We start from the raw sequence: 20,347 nt of genomic DNA on the forward strand, positions 1-20,347 counted from the left end.
GGACATGGATAAAACTGGAAAACATCATTCTTAGTAAACTATCGCAAGGACAAAAAACCAAACACCGCATGTTCTCACTCATAGGTGGGAATTGAACAACGAGAACTCATGGACACAGGAAGGGGAACATCACACTCCGGGGACTGTTGTGGGGTGGGGGGAGGGGGAGGGACAGCATTAGGAGATATACCTAATGCTAAATGACGAGTTAATGGGTGCAGAAAAACAACATGGCACATGGATACATATGTAACAAACCTGCACATTGTGCACATGTACCCTAAAACCTAAAGTATAATAATAAAAAAAATTAAAAAAAAATTGGAGATAATTCAAAACTAAAAAAAAAAATAAATAAATAAATTAGACTCTCGACCTAATGGACCTAATGGACATCTACAGAATACTCCACCTAACTACCATAGAATATACATTCTTCTCATTTGCACATGGAACAGTCTCTAAAATTGACCACATGCTCAATTATAAAGCAGGTCTCAATAAATTCAAAACAATCAAAATCATATCAAGCATCTTCTCAGACCACAGTGGAATAAAATCAAAATAAATACCAGGAGGAACCCTAAGAACCATGCAAGTACATGGAAACTAAACAACCTGCTCCTGAATGACTTTTGGGTAAACAATGAAATTAAGGCAGAGATCAAAAAAAATTAATTGAATCAAATGAAAATAAAGACACAACATACCAAAACCTCTGAGATATAGAAAAAGCAGTATGAAGAAGAAAATTTACAGTGCTCAATGCCCACACCAAAACACACAAAGATCTCAAACTAACAACTTAACACCACACTTAAAAGAACTAGAAAGGCAAGAACAAACTAAACCCAAAGCTAACAGAAGAAATAATTGTGATCAGAGCAGAACTAAATGAAATTGAGACCAAAAAAACCATACAAAGTATCAACAACACAAAAAGTTAGTTATTTGAAAAGATAAAGAAGATTGACAGGCTGCTGGCTAGATTAACCAAGAAAAAAAGAAAAGAGATTCAAATAAGCACTATCAGAAATGACAGAAGTGACATCATAACTGACACCACAGAAAGACAAAAGATCATCAGAGACTACTAAGAACATCTCTATGTGCACAAATTAGAAGACCTAGAGGAAACAGATTAATTCCTAGAAACACATCACCTTCCAGACTGAACTAGAAAGAAATTGAAATTCTGAACAGACCAATAACAAGTTACAAAGTTCAATCAGTAATAATAATAATAAAAAAATCTACCAACCAAAAAAAGTCCTAGACCAGATAGATTTACAGCTAAATTCCACTAGATGTACAAAGAACTGGTACCAATCTTATTGAAACTATTCCAAAAAATTGAAGAGAGGGGATTTCTCCTTCACCTCATTCTATGCAACTAGTATTATCCTGATTCCAAAACCTAGCAATGACATAACAAAAAAAGAAAACTACAGGTCAACATCCCTGATAAACATAGACAGAAAAATCGTCAACAAAATGTTATCAAACTAAATCCAACAGCACATCAAAGAGATAGCTCACCATGATCAAGTGGGTTTTATCCCTCGGATGCAAGGAGGGTTCAATAAACACAAATCAATAAATGTGATTTACCACATAAACAGAGTTAAAAGCAAAAATAACATGATCTCCTCAAAAGACACAGAAAAGGCATTTGATAAAATTCAATAACCCCTCATAATGAAAATCCTCAACAAACAAGGCATCAAAGGAACATACCTGAAAATACTAAGAGCCATATATGACAAACCCACAGCCAACATAATACTGAATGGGCAATAGTTGAAAGCATTCCCCCTAAGAACTGGAACAAGACAAGGATGTCCACTCTCACCACTCCTATTCAACATAATACTGGAAGTCCTAGCTGAAGCAATCAAGCCTGAGAAAGAAATATAAGGTATCCAAATAGGAAAAGATGAAGACAAATTAATTATCTCTGTTTGCTGACAACATGACTATATACCCAGAAAACCCTAAAGAATCCTCCAAAAGACTCATAGACCTGATAAACAACTTCAGTAACTTTTCAACATACAAAAGCAACGTACAAAAATCCATAGCATCAACTCATTTGAGAAACTAAAAAATAAAAATTAAAAAATAAATAAAAATAAAATCCACAGCATTTTAATACACCAACAACATTGAATCTGAGAACCAAATCAAGAACTCAATCTCATTTACAATAGACACACACACACACACACACACACACACACACACACATACAATACCTAGTATATATAACCAAGGAAGTGAAAGATCTCTACAAAGAGAACTGTAAAACACTGATGAAAGAAATCATAGATGACACAAATGAAAAAACATTCCATGTTCATGGATTAGAAGAATCAATATCATTAAAATGACCACATTGCCCAAAGCAATCTACAGATTCAATGCAATTCCCATCAAATTACCAATGCCATTTTCCACAAAATCAGAAAAAAAAAAATCTAAAATTCATACAGAATCAAAAAAAGAGCCTGAATAGCCAAAGCAATCCAAAGCAAAAAGAACACAGCTAGAAGCATCACATTACCTGACTTCAAACCATACTATAAGGCTACAGTAACCAAAACATCATAATACTAGTATAAAAATAGACACACAGATCAATGGAACAGGATAGAGAACCCAGAAATAAAGTCACACAGCTACAACTAACTGATCTTCAGCAACGTCAACAAAAATAAACAATGGGGAAAGGACACCCTACTCAATAAATGGTGCGAGGAAAACTGGCTAGCCATTTATGGATGAACAAAACTGGATCCCTACCTCTTATCATACACAAAAATTAGCTCAAGATTAAAGACTTACATGTAAGGCCTCAAACTATAAAAACCCTAGAAGAAAACCTAGAAAAAAACCCTTTTGGGCATTGGCCTAAGCAAATAATTTATGACTAAGACCTCAAAAACAATTGTGACAAAAAATGACAAATGGGACTTGAACTAAAGAGCTTCTGCACAGCTAAAGAAACAACACAATAAACAGACAACCTACAGAATGAGAGAAAGTTTTTGCAAACTATGCATCCAACAAAAGACTAATATCCAGAATCTATAAGGAACTTGAACAAATGAACGAGAAAATACAGCCCCATTAAAAAGTGAGCAAAGGATATGAATAGACTCTTCTCAAATGAAGACATATAAGAAGCCAACAAAGATGAAAAAAAAGCTCAATATCACTAATCATCAGAGCAATGCAAATTAAAACCACAATGAGATACATACAATCTCATGCCAGTCAGATGTGAAAAATGATACATGAACAAAATGGTAACATCAATACTACCACCGTTTATATCTACCAATGGTAGATATAAAACAGAAAGGAGCCAATAAGAAATTCTGGAGATTAAAAGTATAATAACTGAAATGAATAATTCACTGGACGAGTTCAAAAGTACATTTGAGTAGAAGAAAGAATCAACACGATTGAAGATAAACCAATTTAAATTATCAAAATTAACAAATGTTTACCTAGATTGACCAAGAAAAAAAAAAAGACTCAAGTTACTAAAACCATAATGAAGTGGAACTATTACTATGAATCTTACAGAAATAAAAAGGATTATAAGAGAGTGCTATGAACAATGTATGCTAACAAACTGGATAACCTAGCTGAAGTGGACAAATTCCCACAAACACAAAACATACCAAGACTGAATCCTGAAGAAATGGGAAATTGAATCAGTAATAAAAAACCTCAAGATGAAAAACCCTGGACTTGATTGCTTCACTGGTGAATTCTACCAAACATTTAAAAAAGAACCAACATTGACCATTCTCAAAATCTTTTTAAAAAGAAAATGAAGAGGAAGAAATAAATCCTAACTCATTCTATAAGCCAGCATTACCCTGATACCATAGCCAAAGGCATACAAGAAAAGGAAACTACAGACCAATACCCCTTATGAATATTAATGCAAAAATCCTCAATAAAATACTGGCAAACTAAATTCTGCACCATGTTAAAAGCATTATACACAATTTCCAAGTGGGATTTATTCCTGGAATGCAAGAATGGCTCAACGTATGAAAATCTGTCAATGTAATAATATACCAGATTGGTAGAACGAAAGGAAAAAACACATGGTCATCCTAATTCATGCAGAAAAATTATTTGACAAAATTCAACATCCTTTCATGATAAAAACACTAAAAGTAGAAAGGAACAATCTCAACATAATAAAAATTCATAGTTGACATTATACTCAATGTTGAAAGACTGAAAGCTTTTCCTGTAAGATCAGGATCAAGACAAGGAACAAGACAAGGATGCCTGCTTTTTCCACTTCGATTCAACACAGTACTGGATGGTCTAGCCAGAGCAATTAGGCAAGAAAAAGAAATAAAAGGCATTCAAATTGGAATGAATGAAGTAAAATGATTTCTACTCATAAATGATACGGTCTTATATGCAGAAAACCCTGAAAGTTCCACACAAAAAACTATCAGGATAAAGGAACTCAGCAAAGTACGATACTAAATACTCAATACACAAGTCAGTTGTTTCTATATATTACCAATAAATAATTCAAAAAAGCAATTAAGAAAACAATTTCATAAATGATAGCATCAAAAAAATACTTAAGAATTAACAAAGATGATGAAAGACTCATACAATGAAAAGTACTAAACAATATTGAAAGAAATTAAAGAAGACATCAATAAATAGAAAAAGCACTCCATGTTAATGGATTGGAATACTTAACATTGTTATCTGTAATAAGCAAAACAACCACAGATTCAATTTAATCCCAATCAAAATCCCAATGACATTCTTTGCAAACAATAGAAAATACATCTTAAAATTCATAAGAAATCTCAAATGACCTTCAATAGCCAAAACAATCTTGACAAGAAAAACTCTTAGAAGAAAACATAGGGGAATATCCTCATACTCATTAGCGTAGCTATAATAAAAAACAAGAAAATAGCGAGCGTTGGTGAGGATAGGAAGAAATTAGAACCTTTATACAATACTGATGGGAAAGTAAAATGATATAGTCACTATGGAAAACAGTATGGTGTTTCCAGAAAGAATAAAACACAGAATTACCATATGATCCAATAATTCTACTGCTGGGTATATACCCAAAGGAACTGAAAGCAAGGTGTCAAAAAGATACTTGTCACTCATGTTCCTAGCAGCAGTATTTAGAACAGCCAAAAAGTGGAAGCAACTCAAGTGTCCATCAACAGATGAATAAACAAAATATGGTATATACTTACAATAGAATATTCAGCTTTTCAAAGAAAGAAAATTCTGACACATGCTACAACATAAACTTTGAAAACATTATGCTAAATGAAATAAGCCAGTCACACACAAAAGTACTTTATAATTTCACTTATATGATGTTCCTAGAATAGTCAAATTCACAGAGAAAGCAAATAGAATGATGGTTGCCTGGGATGGAGAGGAGGGAGTAGAAATGAGAGTTGTTGGTTAATAGATACAGAGTTTCCATTTTGCAAGATGAAAAGAGTTTTTGGGATTTGATGCACAACCATGTGAATGTACTCAGCATTGCTAAACTTAAGAATGGTTAAGATAAATTTTATGTTATGTATATTACATTTTTAAAATTAAAAATATGATGACCCAGCCATCCCATTACTGGGTATATACCCAAAGGACTATAAATCATGCTGCTATAAAGACACATGCACACTTATGTTTGTTGCGGCACTATTCACAATAGCAAAGACTTGGAACCAACCCAAATGTCCAACAATGATAGACTGGATTAAGAAAATGTGGCACATATACACCATGGAATACTATGCAGCCATAAAAAATGATGAGTTCATGTCCTTTGTAGGGACATGGATGAAACTGGAAAACATCATTCTCAGTAAACTATTGCAAGGACAAAAACCAAACACCGCATGTTCTCACTCATAGGTGGGAATTGAACAATGAGAACTCATGGACACAGGAAGGGGAACATCACACTCCGAAGACTGTTGTGGGTTGGGGGGACGGGGAAGGGACAGCATTAGGAAATATACCTAATGCTAAATGACGAGTTAATGGGTGCAGCAAACCAATACGGCACATGGATACATATGTAACAAACCTGCACATTGTGCACATGTTCCCTAAAACCTAAAGTATAATAATAAAAAATAAAAATAAAAAAATTAAATTAAATTAAGAATATGATTTAAACATTTGCTATTTAAAATGGTCTTTCCCACATTCAATTTTAGTTCCAACGGGAAAAGACTGTTTCAGTGCAATGTATAAACACATTATTGACACCGTCTTACGGATGTAAATTTTCCATATTAACTCCCAAAATGCAACCCTATCCCCAAAAAATGTACCATACAAAAAGTTGATAGCTCTAACATAAATTTTTCAGTAAAATGAAGTTATTTCAACTAAGTTTCTAGAGAAAAAATAAAGATAAAATGTAAATAGTAAATAATACATTACTGATTAATTTGTACTACACTTCTTTTCATGTTCATTTCTGTTCTTCACGCAACAAAACAAAGGAAGAAAATACCATATTAAGTACTTTTCACTTCAGAGAAGAAAAATCTCTAGATTTAGCAACCATAAAAAGAAACCTAATGAAGAAATAGAAAGGAGAAAGGAAAATGTAGGTATCGGTGATTGTGTCATAACAAATACAGATAAGGAAAAGCAGCATACTGTCTCCCACATACATCTTTACCACACATCTGTCAAATGGCACATTAGTAAGCACAGAACTATGTATAATGACATACTTTAACCACATACTGTACTTACTTATTTATTTATTTTTTGAGATGGAGTTTCGGTCTTGTTGCCCAGGCTAGAGTGCAATGGCACGATCTCGGCTCACTGCAACCTCTGCCGAGATCGCACCATTGCACTCCAGTGATTTTCCTGCCTCAGCCCCCTGAGTAGCTAGGATTGCAGGCATGCACCACCAGGCCCAGCTAATTTTTGTATTTTTAGTAAGAAACAGGGTTTCACCAAGTTGGCCAGGCTGGTCTCAAACTCCTGACCTCAAGTGATCTGCTGGCCTCAGCCTCCCAAAGTGCTGGGATTATAGGCATGAGCCACGGCGACAGGCCTCATTGTGGTTTTGATTTGCGTTTCCCTGAAGACTAACAACGTTGAGCATCTTTTCATGTGCTTATTGGTCGTTTGCATATCTTCTTTTGAGAAATGTCTATTCAAGTCTTTTGCCTATTTCTTCATGGAGTTATTTGTCTTTTTATTGCTAAGTTTTAAAAGTTCTTTATATATTCTGGATACATGCTGTTCCTCACATATATGATCTTCAAATATTTTCTCACATTCTATGTTTTGTCACTCCACTATCTTGATGGTGTTCTTTGACACACAAAAGTATTTGATTTTGACCAAGTCCATTGTGTCTAATTTTTATCTTGTTGTTTGTGCTTTTGATGTTATCTCTAAAAAGACCATATGTTTTAATATTAAACTCCATGTCAATAAAAGAATGGATTGGAAAAGAAATGACGTAAGAATCAAAGTAAAAAAACAAAATTATTGGGGACTCAAATCCAGAATCAATTTTCTTGTAATAAAGAAGCCATACATATTATCATAAAGTATTGACTTGTAAATACAATAGTGATCTGTCTGCTCAAAGTTTGAATGGACTTTGTGCTAATGAAGTGAAAAGTGAAAGCCCTCAAGGAAAATAATACATAAATAATTTCCAATGACTGCATTAAGGTAAAATTTAGCTGTTTTAAGGTTTTTAACCTACAAAATTAACAGATATTTTTGGTCAGTAAAACAGTCAGAAGTATAACCTTCCTCTACAAATGAAAACACTTACCTGCTAAGTAATTCTAATCCAGCAGAGTACTTTGGCAAAAATGGAACAGTCCTGCCCAAAAGAAACACTTATTAAAACTGTTCTTGATTTAGCCAACTGAAAAAAAAAAGGTACATACAAGAATTTTGACATTGTCAATTGTAATATATTTTAAAATCACTAATGACAATTATTAAACTTTTTTTTTTTTTAGAGAAATGTGTTTTACTTCAGAGTTAATGTACTGTAACACACTATCAACCATCATTTTGCCCCAGAGATTGTCTTCAGCATACAATACAATAAATGATTTAATATAATGGTGGTAAGAACAAATATGTAAGATCACAGTTCATCTCTAGGTTGAAAATGAAATCTGGTCACATGCTTTAATTAAAAAAATGGACAAACAGCACAATCCTGGCGTTTTCACATAAAACAGTTAACATAGCTAAAGAGGCTCATTTGCCAAGTAGTATTTCATTATTAATTTGCTTTTCAATAATTCAGGACTTTTACTTTTGCTCTTATACAAATTAAAAATGACTAATTGTGATCAAATAAGTCACTGACTGTCAGAGTAAAACAATTATACTTCACCATTTTTTCAACCATTTCACAATTTTATTAGAAAATTTTCCCATTACAAAATTTAGAAAGAATCAATAAATTATTTTGTAGTCAGATGCACTCAACAAATCTAAGGTTCATTAATATAATTACACAATTGTGAACACAACCAAAAGTTGTATGAAATTTAAGTCATAGTAAGTTAAAATCTTAGCACAAGCTTACCTGGGTTTGCTTTTCACTTTTGCTTCTCTTGACTTGTCACTTAAAGTCTTCAGCCTATAATTCAATATAAAATATAATATTTTTACAAGTCAAGAGATTATTATTATTTTTTTGAGACAGGGTCTCACTCTGTTGTCCAGGCTGGAGTGCAGTGACATGTACATTACTCACTGCAGCCTCAACCTCCTGGGCCCAAGTGATCCTCCCACCTCATCCTCCTGAGTAGCTGGGAATATAGTCACCTGCCACCACGCCTGGGTAATTTCTTTTTTTATTTAGTGGAGATGGAGTCTTGCTATGTTGTCCAAGCTGGTCTCAAACCCCATGCCTCAAATGATCCTCCTGCCTCAGCCTCCCAAAATGCTGGGATTACAGGCATGAGCCACCCCACCCAGCCCAGAGATTTTTCAACCACAAATTTTCACATGTTAAAATTTTAGGTCAGATAAGCTACTTTTTTTTTTTTTTTTAAGCAAGAATTAAGTACCTCAAAAGATAACAAATATTTGAGTGTTTACTATATGTTAGATACTACAAATGGAAAATCTGTAGCAAATTTTTTTTTAAGAGATGGTCTCACTCTGTTGCCCAGGCTAGAATATAGTGGTGCGATTTTAGCTTACTGTAACCTCAAACTCTTGGGCTCAAGCAATCTTCCCACCTCAGCCTCCTGGGTAACAAGGACTGCAGATATGTGCCACCATGCCCAGCTATTTGTTTCACTTTTATTTTGGTCTCACTATGTTGCCCAGTCTGGTCTCTATCTCCTGGCCTCAAGTGATCTTCCTACCTCAGCCTCCCCAAAGAGCTGGGATTATAGGTGTGTGCTACCACACCAGGCCTTATTTTCATATTCTTACCCCAAGTCCCTTTTTTAGAAACCAAGATTCCTAAATGTGATCAGACCACAGAAACGTAATTCATCTGGCATCTTTAGAAAAAGTAATGTTCCACATAGGAGAAATCAATAGGTAACAAAGATGTCTAAGCAGCACACTTCATTAAGTAGATGCTACCCAGGCCTTCAAATCTCTTTAAGCGCCCACAGCATTTGAAATTTTAGTTGAGAAAAAGCTTTTTAAAATATATTACAAACTTCATTCATTAAAGAGGAATTGGTATATTTCATTTAACATTTTGTGATAACTCAGGATCAGTATTAAGAATATCATTGACTACATTTTGCAGCAAAACAGTTTTCTCCCCTGATACTTCTGAGATAGAAATGCATCTTCATCTATTAACCTGAAACCAATCTATGGTAGTTTTGTGTTTGTTTGGGCTCTTATGTCTACCTTTCCTAAATTTTCTTTCTCTACCATTGGTCACCTGGCTGTCAGCTCTCACTCACTGCTTTTGCTAGCTATTTAACTCTAGCGGTTTCCTCCCCTCTACTTGCTGCTTTTAAATTATTGCACTGGAAAACAGATAAATGGGCTAGAGCTGCATATATAGAATTAACAGGCTCTTTTAAATGTAAAATACGATGTTCATAAAATGTACAATTTATTTTCACTTCACTGGCCCAGTTTTACTTTATTTTGGCTGTGGACTCTGTTACAGATAACTGAGGCTGCCAATAAGTGAGTGCTACAGTATGCAGTAATATCATATAAAATGAGATATCATGTACACATTCTTCTCAATCACTTCAACAAATATTCATTTGTAAACAGAAACTGAAAATATAGGCCACAGTACTACTGCTGGCCCCTACAAAGTCTTTGTAAAAACAGAAATAGGTGTTCCTTCCTCCAGACACTTTACTGCCATCATCCAGAAACTGTCCTAATACACAAGTTGACTCTTGCATGAATGCCTCAACTATGCATGGTACAGTGTACAACCTGCACAACTATGCAGGCTGGTTCTGAAACAGGATTCCATCTTTTCTGTCTATAATGTCTGATTAAGCACCATATGGGGACTTCTGATAAACTGCATTTTTTTTAAACCAAATTAGAATGCCAATGTCATACAAAGAGTTTCATATTACTCTATGATCTTTTTCAAAAAATAAAATATTGACAAGATCAATTCCTCTGCAATATTCAAAAGATTCAGCAATCTCTTTAATACAAAATTAATTAGTATATCTCTCTAGATAAGTCTAGGAAATTGTGTAAAAGTCTAATGTAAATTTCTAAGCTTATCTTGGAAACTAGTAAATCTGGTTTAAACCAAGATTAAGCAAAAGCTAGGGAAAACAATTTTTATGGCCATGCTCTACTATTTCCACTATAAAGTTTGATCAAAATACTTAGTTGGAACATCTCAGGCAAAATTATCCTAGTTAGCTATATACAGCAGTGCATCATACTCAAAATGATTCTCGCATTATTTTTAGTGATTCAGGACAATTCTATACAGCTGAGTGTGAAAGGGAATTCCTAAGATCCTCTTTGGACTACTCTAATTACATGATCCGGCAAATCTCTAAGTTGGTATTTCAACTATTTATTTCTAAAACAAACTTTTAATTTCTTAATTGTAATATGCCAAGTTTGGAATTCTCTTCTCCGCCCCCCTACCCCATCTCCTCCCCGCCACCCACAAAAAGAAAAAACTTGTTTGAAATGAAAGGGAAAAAAGGAGTGTTACAGGGAACAGAAAGTAAAATTGTTGGAAGATTCAACAAAAGCTTCCCCATGTGGCTCTTTAATAGTCATCTGTTTTAAAAATTGGTCTTTAACCAAATTTAATATGTGAAACTTATCTGATCTGGATTTGAACAAATCAACTGTAAAAAGTCATTTCTAAGAACAAAAGAAGTCTGATTATGGACTGCATAATTGATAATATCAAAGAATTAGTGTTAATTTTATTAGTTATGAAATCAGCATTGCATTTATGTAATGTGTTTCCTTTTTAGTGATGCAAGCTGACATATCACAGGTATAGTAGGCAAGTCTGAGATTTACATTGTAAATAAAGGGAGAGACAAGGCAAACGTGGCAATATCTGAAAATTGTTAAATCTCAGCAATGGATATATGTGGTTCATTGTGTTATTCTATTTGTGTGTGTGTTTGAGACTTTGTAAAATACAAACAATTTTGTTTTTGAGACAGGGTCTTGCTGTGTCACCCAGACTGGAGTGCAATGGAGCAATCATAGCTCACTACAGCCTCAAGCTCCTGGTCTTAAGTGATCCTCCCACCTTAGCCTCTCAAATAGCTGGGACTAAGGCTCACACCACCACACCCAGCTAGTTTCTAAAAATCCTTTGTAGAGACAGGGGTCTCCCTATGTTGCCTAGGCCGGTCTTGAACTCATGGGCTCAAGCTATCCTCCCACCTCAGCCTCCCCAAGTGCTGAGATTAGAAGCACAAACCACCATACCCAGCCAAAAAAACATTTTTAGTAACAAAAACAATCTTTTAGGTATTCATCTTTTCTCACCACATCTTCTCCAAATAAATGGCCAATGTGCCAAAATGCAGAAACTGCTGGAGAAAACAAAGTAGCCAGAGGAAAGTTGGAAATAGTCATCTTTTTCCCTGCTAAAAAACAAACAAAAACAAAGTAAAAAACAAAGTAGCTATAGGAAATTAAAATGAAGTTAAAAAAAAGTAAAAAAACAAAGTAGCTATAGGAAAGTTGAAAATAGTCATCTTTTTGCCTGCTAAACTTTCTTGTTTCCAACTATTATTCTTAAGATGAAAAATATAAAAGATCAGATATACTTAAGAAAGTAACAAAAAACCAAAAAGATATTTTCTAAAATAACATCCTCAAAACCCAGAATTCACCTGAAATTAGCCCACTATTTTTATTTTGGGATAACTCCAGTTTCTCTGGAGAACTTATTCTGTCCTGAAAACAACCCACTCATAAAGTCTGTTTAATGTCCTACAATATCATGACACACTGTGAAGGAAATACTGACCTGGGGGAATATTCCAGTTTCCTCAAATGTAAAATGGTAGTATTATACTCAACCATAAAGATTTGCCACAAGAATTCAATAAAATTCCAAATATGACCTTAAAGGCATTCTGGAAACTACAGAGCTAATTTCAAATGAAAGTGATAATAAAGGTGATCTCCATCAAGAAAGTTGAGAAACCAATGTACTACATTACTGGGCTAAGGTGAAATAAAGCAGAGGTTCCCAATGTGCCTACAAAACGCTTGCCCAGCCCTGTTCTTGGTCTTCTCCCAAGTACCATATACCCCATGAACACATAAGTGCTGTGTAAGCATATTAATATATAGACTAAGTGAGCCATCTGACAACTATTTTCTACTAATGACAACTTTCAAGTTCAAAGCACTAAACCTCAAATGTCATAAAGTTCAATAATTTTATTTTTAGATAGCTCCAACAACTTCACCTTAATTTGACACCAGCATATTTATGTCTTTGAGCTTTGTAGAAAATACTAAAATGGAGGCTTCCTACTGAAAAAGGGGGGTGACTCACAAAACTGCTTAGACAAAAAGTGTAAAAAGATGTAGATAAGCCTGGGCAACATGGCGAAACCCTGTCTTCCAAATATACACAAATTAGCCAGGTGTGGTGGTGTATGCCTGTAGTCCCAGCTACCTGGAAGGCTGAAGTGGGTGGATTGCTTGAACCCAGGAGGTTGAGGCTGCAGTGAGCCATGAGCATACTACAGCACTCCAGCCTGGGTGACAGAGTGAGACCATGTCTCAGAGGAAAAAAGAAAAGAAAAAGATGTAGATAAACACAATGATGCATTGAGTACTACAATGACTGATGAGATCAGCCAGTGATTCAACAGCGTGGGGAACCTGCATGACGTTTCATTTATTTGTAACTCAATTTCCAACTGTCTACATCACTGGCTATTAGGAAAGGTGAGGACGATTGCTTTAAAGCACCACAGAAATGTATGAATTAGCATATTTTGTCATAAGGCACATCCAATCTATTATATTTTCACATCAGTGTTCGTCAATTTTTTCTCTCTCTTAAGCGAGATCAGGGGAAAAGCCAAAGCCTCAATCACACTTAAAAGTGCATGACCTAAGGTCCAAAGCCTAAGAAATTCACACAAACGCTACACAGATTCAGGAAAGAAAGATGAATTTACACTATCTACATCCTAATGCCTTTATCCTAAGTCCCAAATACATGGCTTCAAGTTCTCGCCTCTCACCTGAGCGCAACAGAAATTTCCAATTGCTTCTCAGCTGTCAAGCAGCTAGCTCATCACAAATTCACCGTTAACTGTTCCTTCTCTCTCAAACCTATTCTTAAATTCTTTAATGTTGGTATATGACACCATTTATCTAAGATACTTCCAAATTCACATTCTCAATTTCTGCACCTTTTTCATCTCCCACTGCTGTCTAATCCGACCAGTGCCTAACATATCCATGCCCTCCTTTGAACTATGAGCACTGCCTTAGCCTCTCTCATCTGGACCTTCATTACAGCCTCTTAAATAATCTACCTCTACCCCATCCCCAATCTTCCTATCACACGGCCTCTCAAGTTATTCTTCCAGAAATACAGAAATATTTTTCCAGAAATACAGGTAGGCCATCTTCTCCTTAGCCTGAGTTTTGGCCACAAAACTTATGGCCTTCTAGATATTCTAGATATTCTGCTACTAGAACGAGAGTAAGGATCTTGTTATCTGGTTTGTTCTCTGCTATATCCCCAGTACCTAAAATAGTGCCTGCCACATAGTAAGCACTCAATAAATATTTGACAAATTAATTAAGCAAAGCATTGAAGATATTCTATTATTAGGCACTAAACCTCCTTTCCAGCTTCATCTCCCAGGACTGCTTCCATCTCTGAAAAGTGCTTATCCAAATCTATCGCAATTTCTCCTCATTCTTCAAGGCCTAGTTTTAGAAACCCCTTCCTCTTTGAAGCCTTCTGTAAATGCATCCTAATGACTCTTTCCTCGGACTCACATACCACACTATTTGTATCTTTAACATTCTGCTCATTCTGCTTTGCTTTACATCAGCACCAGTCTAGGGCATCTGGTGGGCAGAGACTGTTTTAGTCACCTTTGTACCCACAGGATCTGGCCCAATATACAGGCATTGTTTAGGAAAGACTAGGCTAAACTGAGCATATGGGCTCTCAAATCTTTTTTAAGCTTCTATGAAAAAGGACACTTTGAGTGCCTCGTCTAATGTCTGGCACTGGCACTTAATAGGAACTCAGTAAATATTTATTAAATCAAGTTGAATATTGAGATTATTTTCTCTTTAAGAAGATGATTAATCCTGGAAAAGTCAACATTTCAAGCAACACTTCGCCATTCGACCACACTGTAATTTAGATGACTGGCTCCAACCCCCTTTGTGCAGGTTTTGGTAGATACTACAAGGACGGAAGAAGACAGAATGAGGACACTGGGCAGGGGTGGAGGTGGGCGGCAGGGGCAGTGAGGGCTTTGAGGGGGAAACACCCTCTAGCTGCAACAATAGCAGGTTTTTTATCCCTAACCACAGGAACCCAGTGCATCACAAACAGGAAACACCAGCCTGTGACAGGCAGCTATAAACCCGTCAGTAAATCTGATTTTCAGTTCCCTGAAGGGTTTGCATGCCTAAATAAATACCTCAATCCTGAGGCCTTTGGTCATAACAGCTCAAAACGTAAAAGTCAAAGACCAGAGTGGCTTCGAAGTATCTACTTTGGTATGTCCAAAAGTCTCCCCCAGAGCTCAAGCCAATCTCTGTAAAAATGGATATTTTATGTGACCTCTCCAAAAGGCTCCAAGAATTCTGATTCAGTTAAATCAAATCACAACTCACTTTAGGTGAGGGGAAAAGATCTTTGAGTGAGGCTCAGAACCAATCCTCCTCAGTCTGTGGCCTTCGGCTGGCCCACCACCAAATTAAGGCAGAAAGAATGTGATGTAATCACTAGTTTTTCTCAATGTTGACATAATTGTTACTACACATAAAAATTTACAAAAAAGGCCATAAGTCCATGGACAACCTAGAGTTCCCTCCCAAACCACCAGTAATCTTTACACTGCCCTTAAAGAATGGTCTTTAGCTGCACTTTTTCTAAGTTTGAATGGAATGTAGAAATTCATTCTCATTGGACATGGTTTCACCACCAAAGTGACATTCTGAGACTGATAAGGAATCGTCCTATTTTACTAAAAATGAAAAAAAGTAAATTTGTCTAGAGTTAGGGCCTTCATATGAGTTTTCAGAAAGTGAAAATGATCACAGAAGCTCTGAAGAGAGGATGCTGCTCTGGGTGACAGCGGGAGCTGCACTGGCTGCACTGAAGGAGCCCAGAAATGCCTGAGGCCTTCCATTCAGTCCCTGGGGCAACCAGCACACCTGGTGTTTCCAACTATTTTAGAAGGCAGCTGCTCTGGCTTCCACACACACACTTGCTCTGCCACCAAGTGTTCTACAGAAACGCCAGGTCCAATGTGATAGCTCTGGGTGGCCAGGGCCATGTTTTTTTCATTTTTTCTTTCTTTTTTAAGAGATGAGGTTTCTTTTTTTTTTTTTTTGAGATGGAGTCTTGCTCTATCGCCCAGTCTGGAGTGCGGTGGTGCGATCTCGGCTCACTGCAACCTCCACCTCCTGCATTCAAGAGATTCTTCTGCCTCAGCCTCCCAAGTAGCTGGGATTACAGACCCGCAACACCATGGCCAGCTAATTTTTGTACTTTTTAGTAGAGACGGGGTTTCACCACATTGGCCAGGCTGGTCTTGAACTCCTGACCTCATGATCTGCCCGCTTCGGCCTCCCAAAGTGCTGGGATTACAGGCGTGAGCCACCGCACCCAGCCAAAAGATGGGGTTTCTTTGTGTTGCCCAGGCTGGTCTTGAACTCCTGGGCTCAAGGGATCCTCCTGCCTCAGCCTCCCAAGTAGCTGGGACAACAAAATTGTTGGAAGATTCAATAGTTTCCCCATGTGGCTCTTTGACAGTCATCTGTTTTAAAAATTGGTTTTTAAACAAATTTAATGTGTGAAACTTATCTGATCTGGATTGGAACAAACCAACTGTAAAAAGTCATTTCTAAGAACAAAAGAAGTCTGATTATGGACTGCATAATTGATAATATCAAGGAATTAATGTTAATTTTATTAGCCATGATATCAGCATTGCATTTATGTAATGTGTTTCCTTTTTAGTGATGCAGCTCATGTCTCTTTCATCTTTGAATTCCACATTACCAACATATAATAAACATGTGTGCTGTGTTTACTGTTGTCTCTTCTCCTCAAGGCAAAAGTATTCAGTTATGTAAAGTAGGTAGATCTGAAGCTGAATATGGGAAAGTTTAATCGAACAGATTAGGTGTAGGAAATTGAGGACCTGAAGAAAGTGAACATCAGGCACTAGAGGTCCGGGTCTACTGGGAAACTGACATCACTTGGAGATGAGTTGTTTCTCCACCAGGTGACAGGCTAATGGCACACACTGACAGTCCAGTGGTTTGTCAGCTGAAAGTGACCTGTACAGGAGAAAGCCAACAAAGGACCTAAGGAAGCCCTCTCAGGATGTCTAGATCCAAAATGGCCCCAGACTATGGCATCTTTAAGAAGTCAAGTCAGTTTCCAAGGGGTTCTAACTAGATCCCTTTGGCATGTCTCTCCTTAATTAAACTCTAAACGTTTAGGGTTACCCTGATCTCCCCGGATGGTTTGTGCCCTGGCAGTCCAGAGCCCAGCCCAGAAACTACATTCCTGGGTAAAATGCCTTCTTACAAAGGTCAGGAGCATGAATGCTTCTGAGGCAACCATGTGACCTACAGAGTTATAGTAACTACAAGATGGGCTGTTATGCCATCAAGGAATTCCACGAAGTACTAACAGGAGAATAATGGCCACTCTCATGCTACAAATGGGCCAGTTCAGCATCACACCAAAAGGTTTTCAATACGATAATTTACACTCTGAAAAGAAGGTACTTTTCCTAAATAAGGAGAACAAAATGCAAGCACGCAAGCACACCCAACAGTGAATGACTCGAGCATCAATAACTTTCTAAACAGCAAACTAACAAAAATGATTGACGCGTGGTAAGTGCTCAAGCGTTTGACAGTTTGTTATTCAACGCCCAATGTGCAAATAGTATTAACATTTTTGTCCAATAAGATAAAATTTTGGCTAATATCTTTCTCATTAGAAATTTAAAACGAGGCTGGGTGCAGTGACTGATACCTATAATCCCACCACTTCAGGAAGCCTAGGAAGGAGGATCGCTTGCACCCAGGAGTTGGAGGCTGCAGTGAGTTATGATAGCGCTGCTGCGCTCCAGCCTGGCAACAGAGCGAGACCTTGTCACTTTAAAAAAAAAAAAGGGGGGGGGGGGGGGGTGTCGGCCGGACACGGTGGCTCACGCCTGTAATTCCAGCACTTTGGGAGGCCGAGGTAGGCGGATCACAAGCTCAGGAGTTCGAGACCAGCCTGGCCAATATGAAAAAAAAAAAAAATTACCGGGCTGGTGGGGGCCCTGTATCCCACTACCAGAGGTGAGGCAGGAGAACCTTAAGGAGGCGGCATTTAAAACAGTATGAGTGGAAATGCTCTCACATTCAGTGCATCCTCCAACAGGATTTGTAAGCTAACGCTGAAAGATCCTTTTCAAAGACAGATCTTTTTCACTTTAAAGGGATGGAAAAATTAAAATGAGTTAAGCACTAAGTAACAATACTGACATAATGCTTACTTCGTGTTTTACACGTTAATTCATTAATCCTTGTAATAACTTTTTAAGTACCATCATTATCCCCATTTTACAGTAGCGGAAACAGTACATTGAGGCCAGGCAGCTGAGTAGCTACGTTTGGGTTAGTGGTCGAGCCAGGATGCCTAGGCAATCTGGCGCCAGAGTCTCGGCCTGTGGGTCCCAGGCGTTGGTGCCCATTAGAATCCCCTGGGGATCTTTAAAACGCCGTCTCCAGGCACTCTGGTTAACAGGTATGGGGTGAGACCTGGGCATCAGAACTCTGAAAGGTTCCCAGGTGTTTCTAGGCAAAGTTTGGGAACTGCTGGGTATTAAAAGCATTCCTAGAGTTCTGTCGCTTCTCCTGCTTAGGAGTTCCTTCGCCGAGGCGCTGAGCTCACGCTGAGAAAGAACGCTAACGGGGAGGGGCGGCCAGCCTTGCCAAGGGTTAGGCCGGCGAGCCGGGCGTGAAAGCCGAGCCGCGGCGCAGAAGGCTGGGGCCGGAGGGTGCAGGTTGCTGCGCTGCGCAATCCGACCCGGGGAGGGTGGCTGGCCCAGTTCCAGGTGCGCACGAGCAGGTGTCTGCTGGGCCGAGGGGTGCAGGCCACTGTGCCGGGGGACGGAAGCTGTGAGGCGCGCTGGCTTCTCACATGACTCCCATCCAGGGCCCAGCTGATGCTGCCGGGAAGGGACCGCAGGGTCCCACACCTCCCGGGCGCTCCGCTGCGCCGCCGAGCGCCTCCTGGTCCTGGGGGTGTGCGTCACAGGCGGCCCGCAGGGACCTAAGTTACTTTGCGCCGCCCCACGCGAGGACGCCGGGAAGTTCGTTACTTTCCTCGGCTGGGCGGGGCGGGGAGGTGCGGGACGGGACGGACCCCGGACCGCGGCGCGGGGAAGGGAGCGAGGCAGAGGCATCCTAGGCGGCGGCCCGGCCCCCTCAGGTCCCTTTTCGTCGCCCACCGTATACCCACCCGGAGGTGAAATCCTGCTGCACGCTCAGCAGCCGCTCGCGAAGGGTCTCCAGCATTGCCGCCGCCGGTCTCCTCTCCTCAGGCCTCGGGCTGCTGCTGCTTCTGTCGCCCCCTGAGTCCCACGCCGCCAACCCCGCGCTGTCACCGCGCGCCCCGCACTCCCACTACCAGCCCCGCTCCCGGTCTGGTCCTCGCCCCCGCGCCACAGCCCCAGCCCCTTCCGCGTTCCCGCCCCTCGCGCGCGCGCGCCAGGCTCGCGCAGCCGCAGTGGACTGCGCCGGGCTCGGGCTGCGGAAAAGGGGCGGGTCTTCCCCCGACCGAGAGGGCCGGTAGCTCCTCCGCTCATCCCTATCCCGCACCAGGCCTTCTTTTTTTTTTTTTTTTTTTTCTTTAAAATGGAAGCGGCATCGTGAAAGGATGATTTAACTCGAAGCCCCCTTTGAGGGAAGTGTTGGCTTTTACGGTTTGGAAGAGAATTGGATCTATCTTGCATAGGCAATGTGCACAAATCATTGCATGGATTCTAGGTTGAGGATCTGACCCCACTGGCTTTCACCTTGGATGAGATAGTCAAATATTGAGCCTCGGTTTCTTCATTCATAAAATGGCAATAATAGTCGACTGTCTCGACATTCCTACTTCCCACTCTCTCTTTACCCCCTCAGGCTTTTGTGCCCTACACATCAAAGGTGATTGCCTTTCGCGAGTCACCAGTGACTTCCATGTTGCTGGTGCCTTTGATTACTTCTCTGCCCTGATTTTTTCTCCACCTCTCAGTGGCTCTCAATGCAGTTTATCATCCCATCCTTAAAACCCATTCTTCTCTTGCTAAGCACTCCATACTTCCTCTTTCCCTTCCCCTCCACCCCTTCTCCTATTTTAATAGCCACTCCCAAGGCTACACGCCCAGCCTCCCCAGCTCTTCTCCAGATGTGTTGTTCCATAGGTGAGACTATCTATTACCATGCTGTAAATTCTGTCAAGGAACCGATGACTTCCACAGCTCTATCCTCTGCCCTGTCCTTCCTCCCTCTCCGTCAATTCATACCAGTTGCTTACTCATGTAAGCATGTATACAACATGTATCCAAAAGGCATCTCAGACCAACATACACAA

At 38.9% G+C, this 20,347-nt stretch overlaps 1 protein-coding gene across 2 annotated transcripts in view; it reads right to left on the reverse strand.

The window, feature by feature from the left end:
- The window catches only part of DTNBP1 (dystrobrevin binding protein 1), a 145,866-nt gene extending 126,393 nt beyond the window's left edge, over window positions 1-19,473 (reverse strand). Inside the window, exons 1-3 of one of the 2 annotated variants that reach the window (XM_032141142.2) lie at window positions 19,232-19,456; window positions 8,624-8,677; window positions 7,850-7,900 (exon numbers count right to left, since the gene is read on the reverse strand). In XM_032141142.2, the coding sequence (XP_031997033.1) occupies window positions 7,850-7,900; window positions 8,624-8,677; window positions 19,232-19,287 (161 nt within the window). In that variant the 5' untranslated portion in view covers window positions 19,288-19,456. Of the gene's footprint in view, window positions 1-7,849; window positions 7,901-8,623; window positions 8,678-19,231 lie in introns of both variants that reach the window. The other variant, XM_032141141.2, reaches the window with a different exon arrangement.
- Between the last annotated feature and the right edge of the window lie 874 nt (window positions 19,474-20,347).

The sequence above is a fragment of the Hylobates moloch genome, unplaced genomic scaffold (genome assembly GCF_009828535.3).
Source record: "Hylobates moloch isolate HMO894 unplaced genomic scaffold, HMol_V3 SCAFFOLD_20, whole genome shotgun sequence".
Classification (NCBI taxonomy): Eukaryota; Metazoa; Chordata; class Mammalia; order Primates; family Hylobatidae; genus Hylobates; species Hylobates moloch.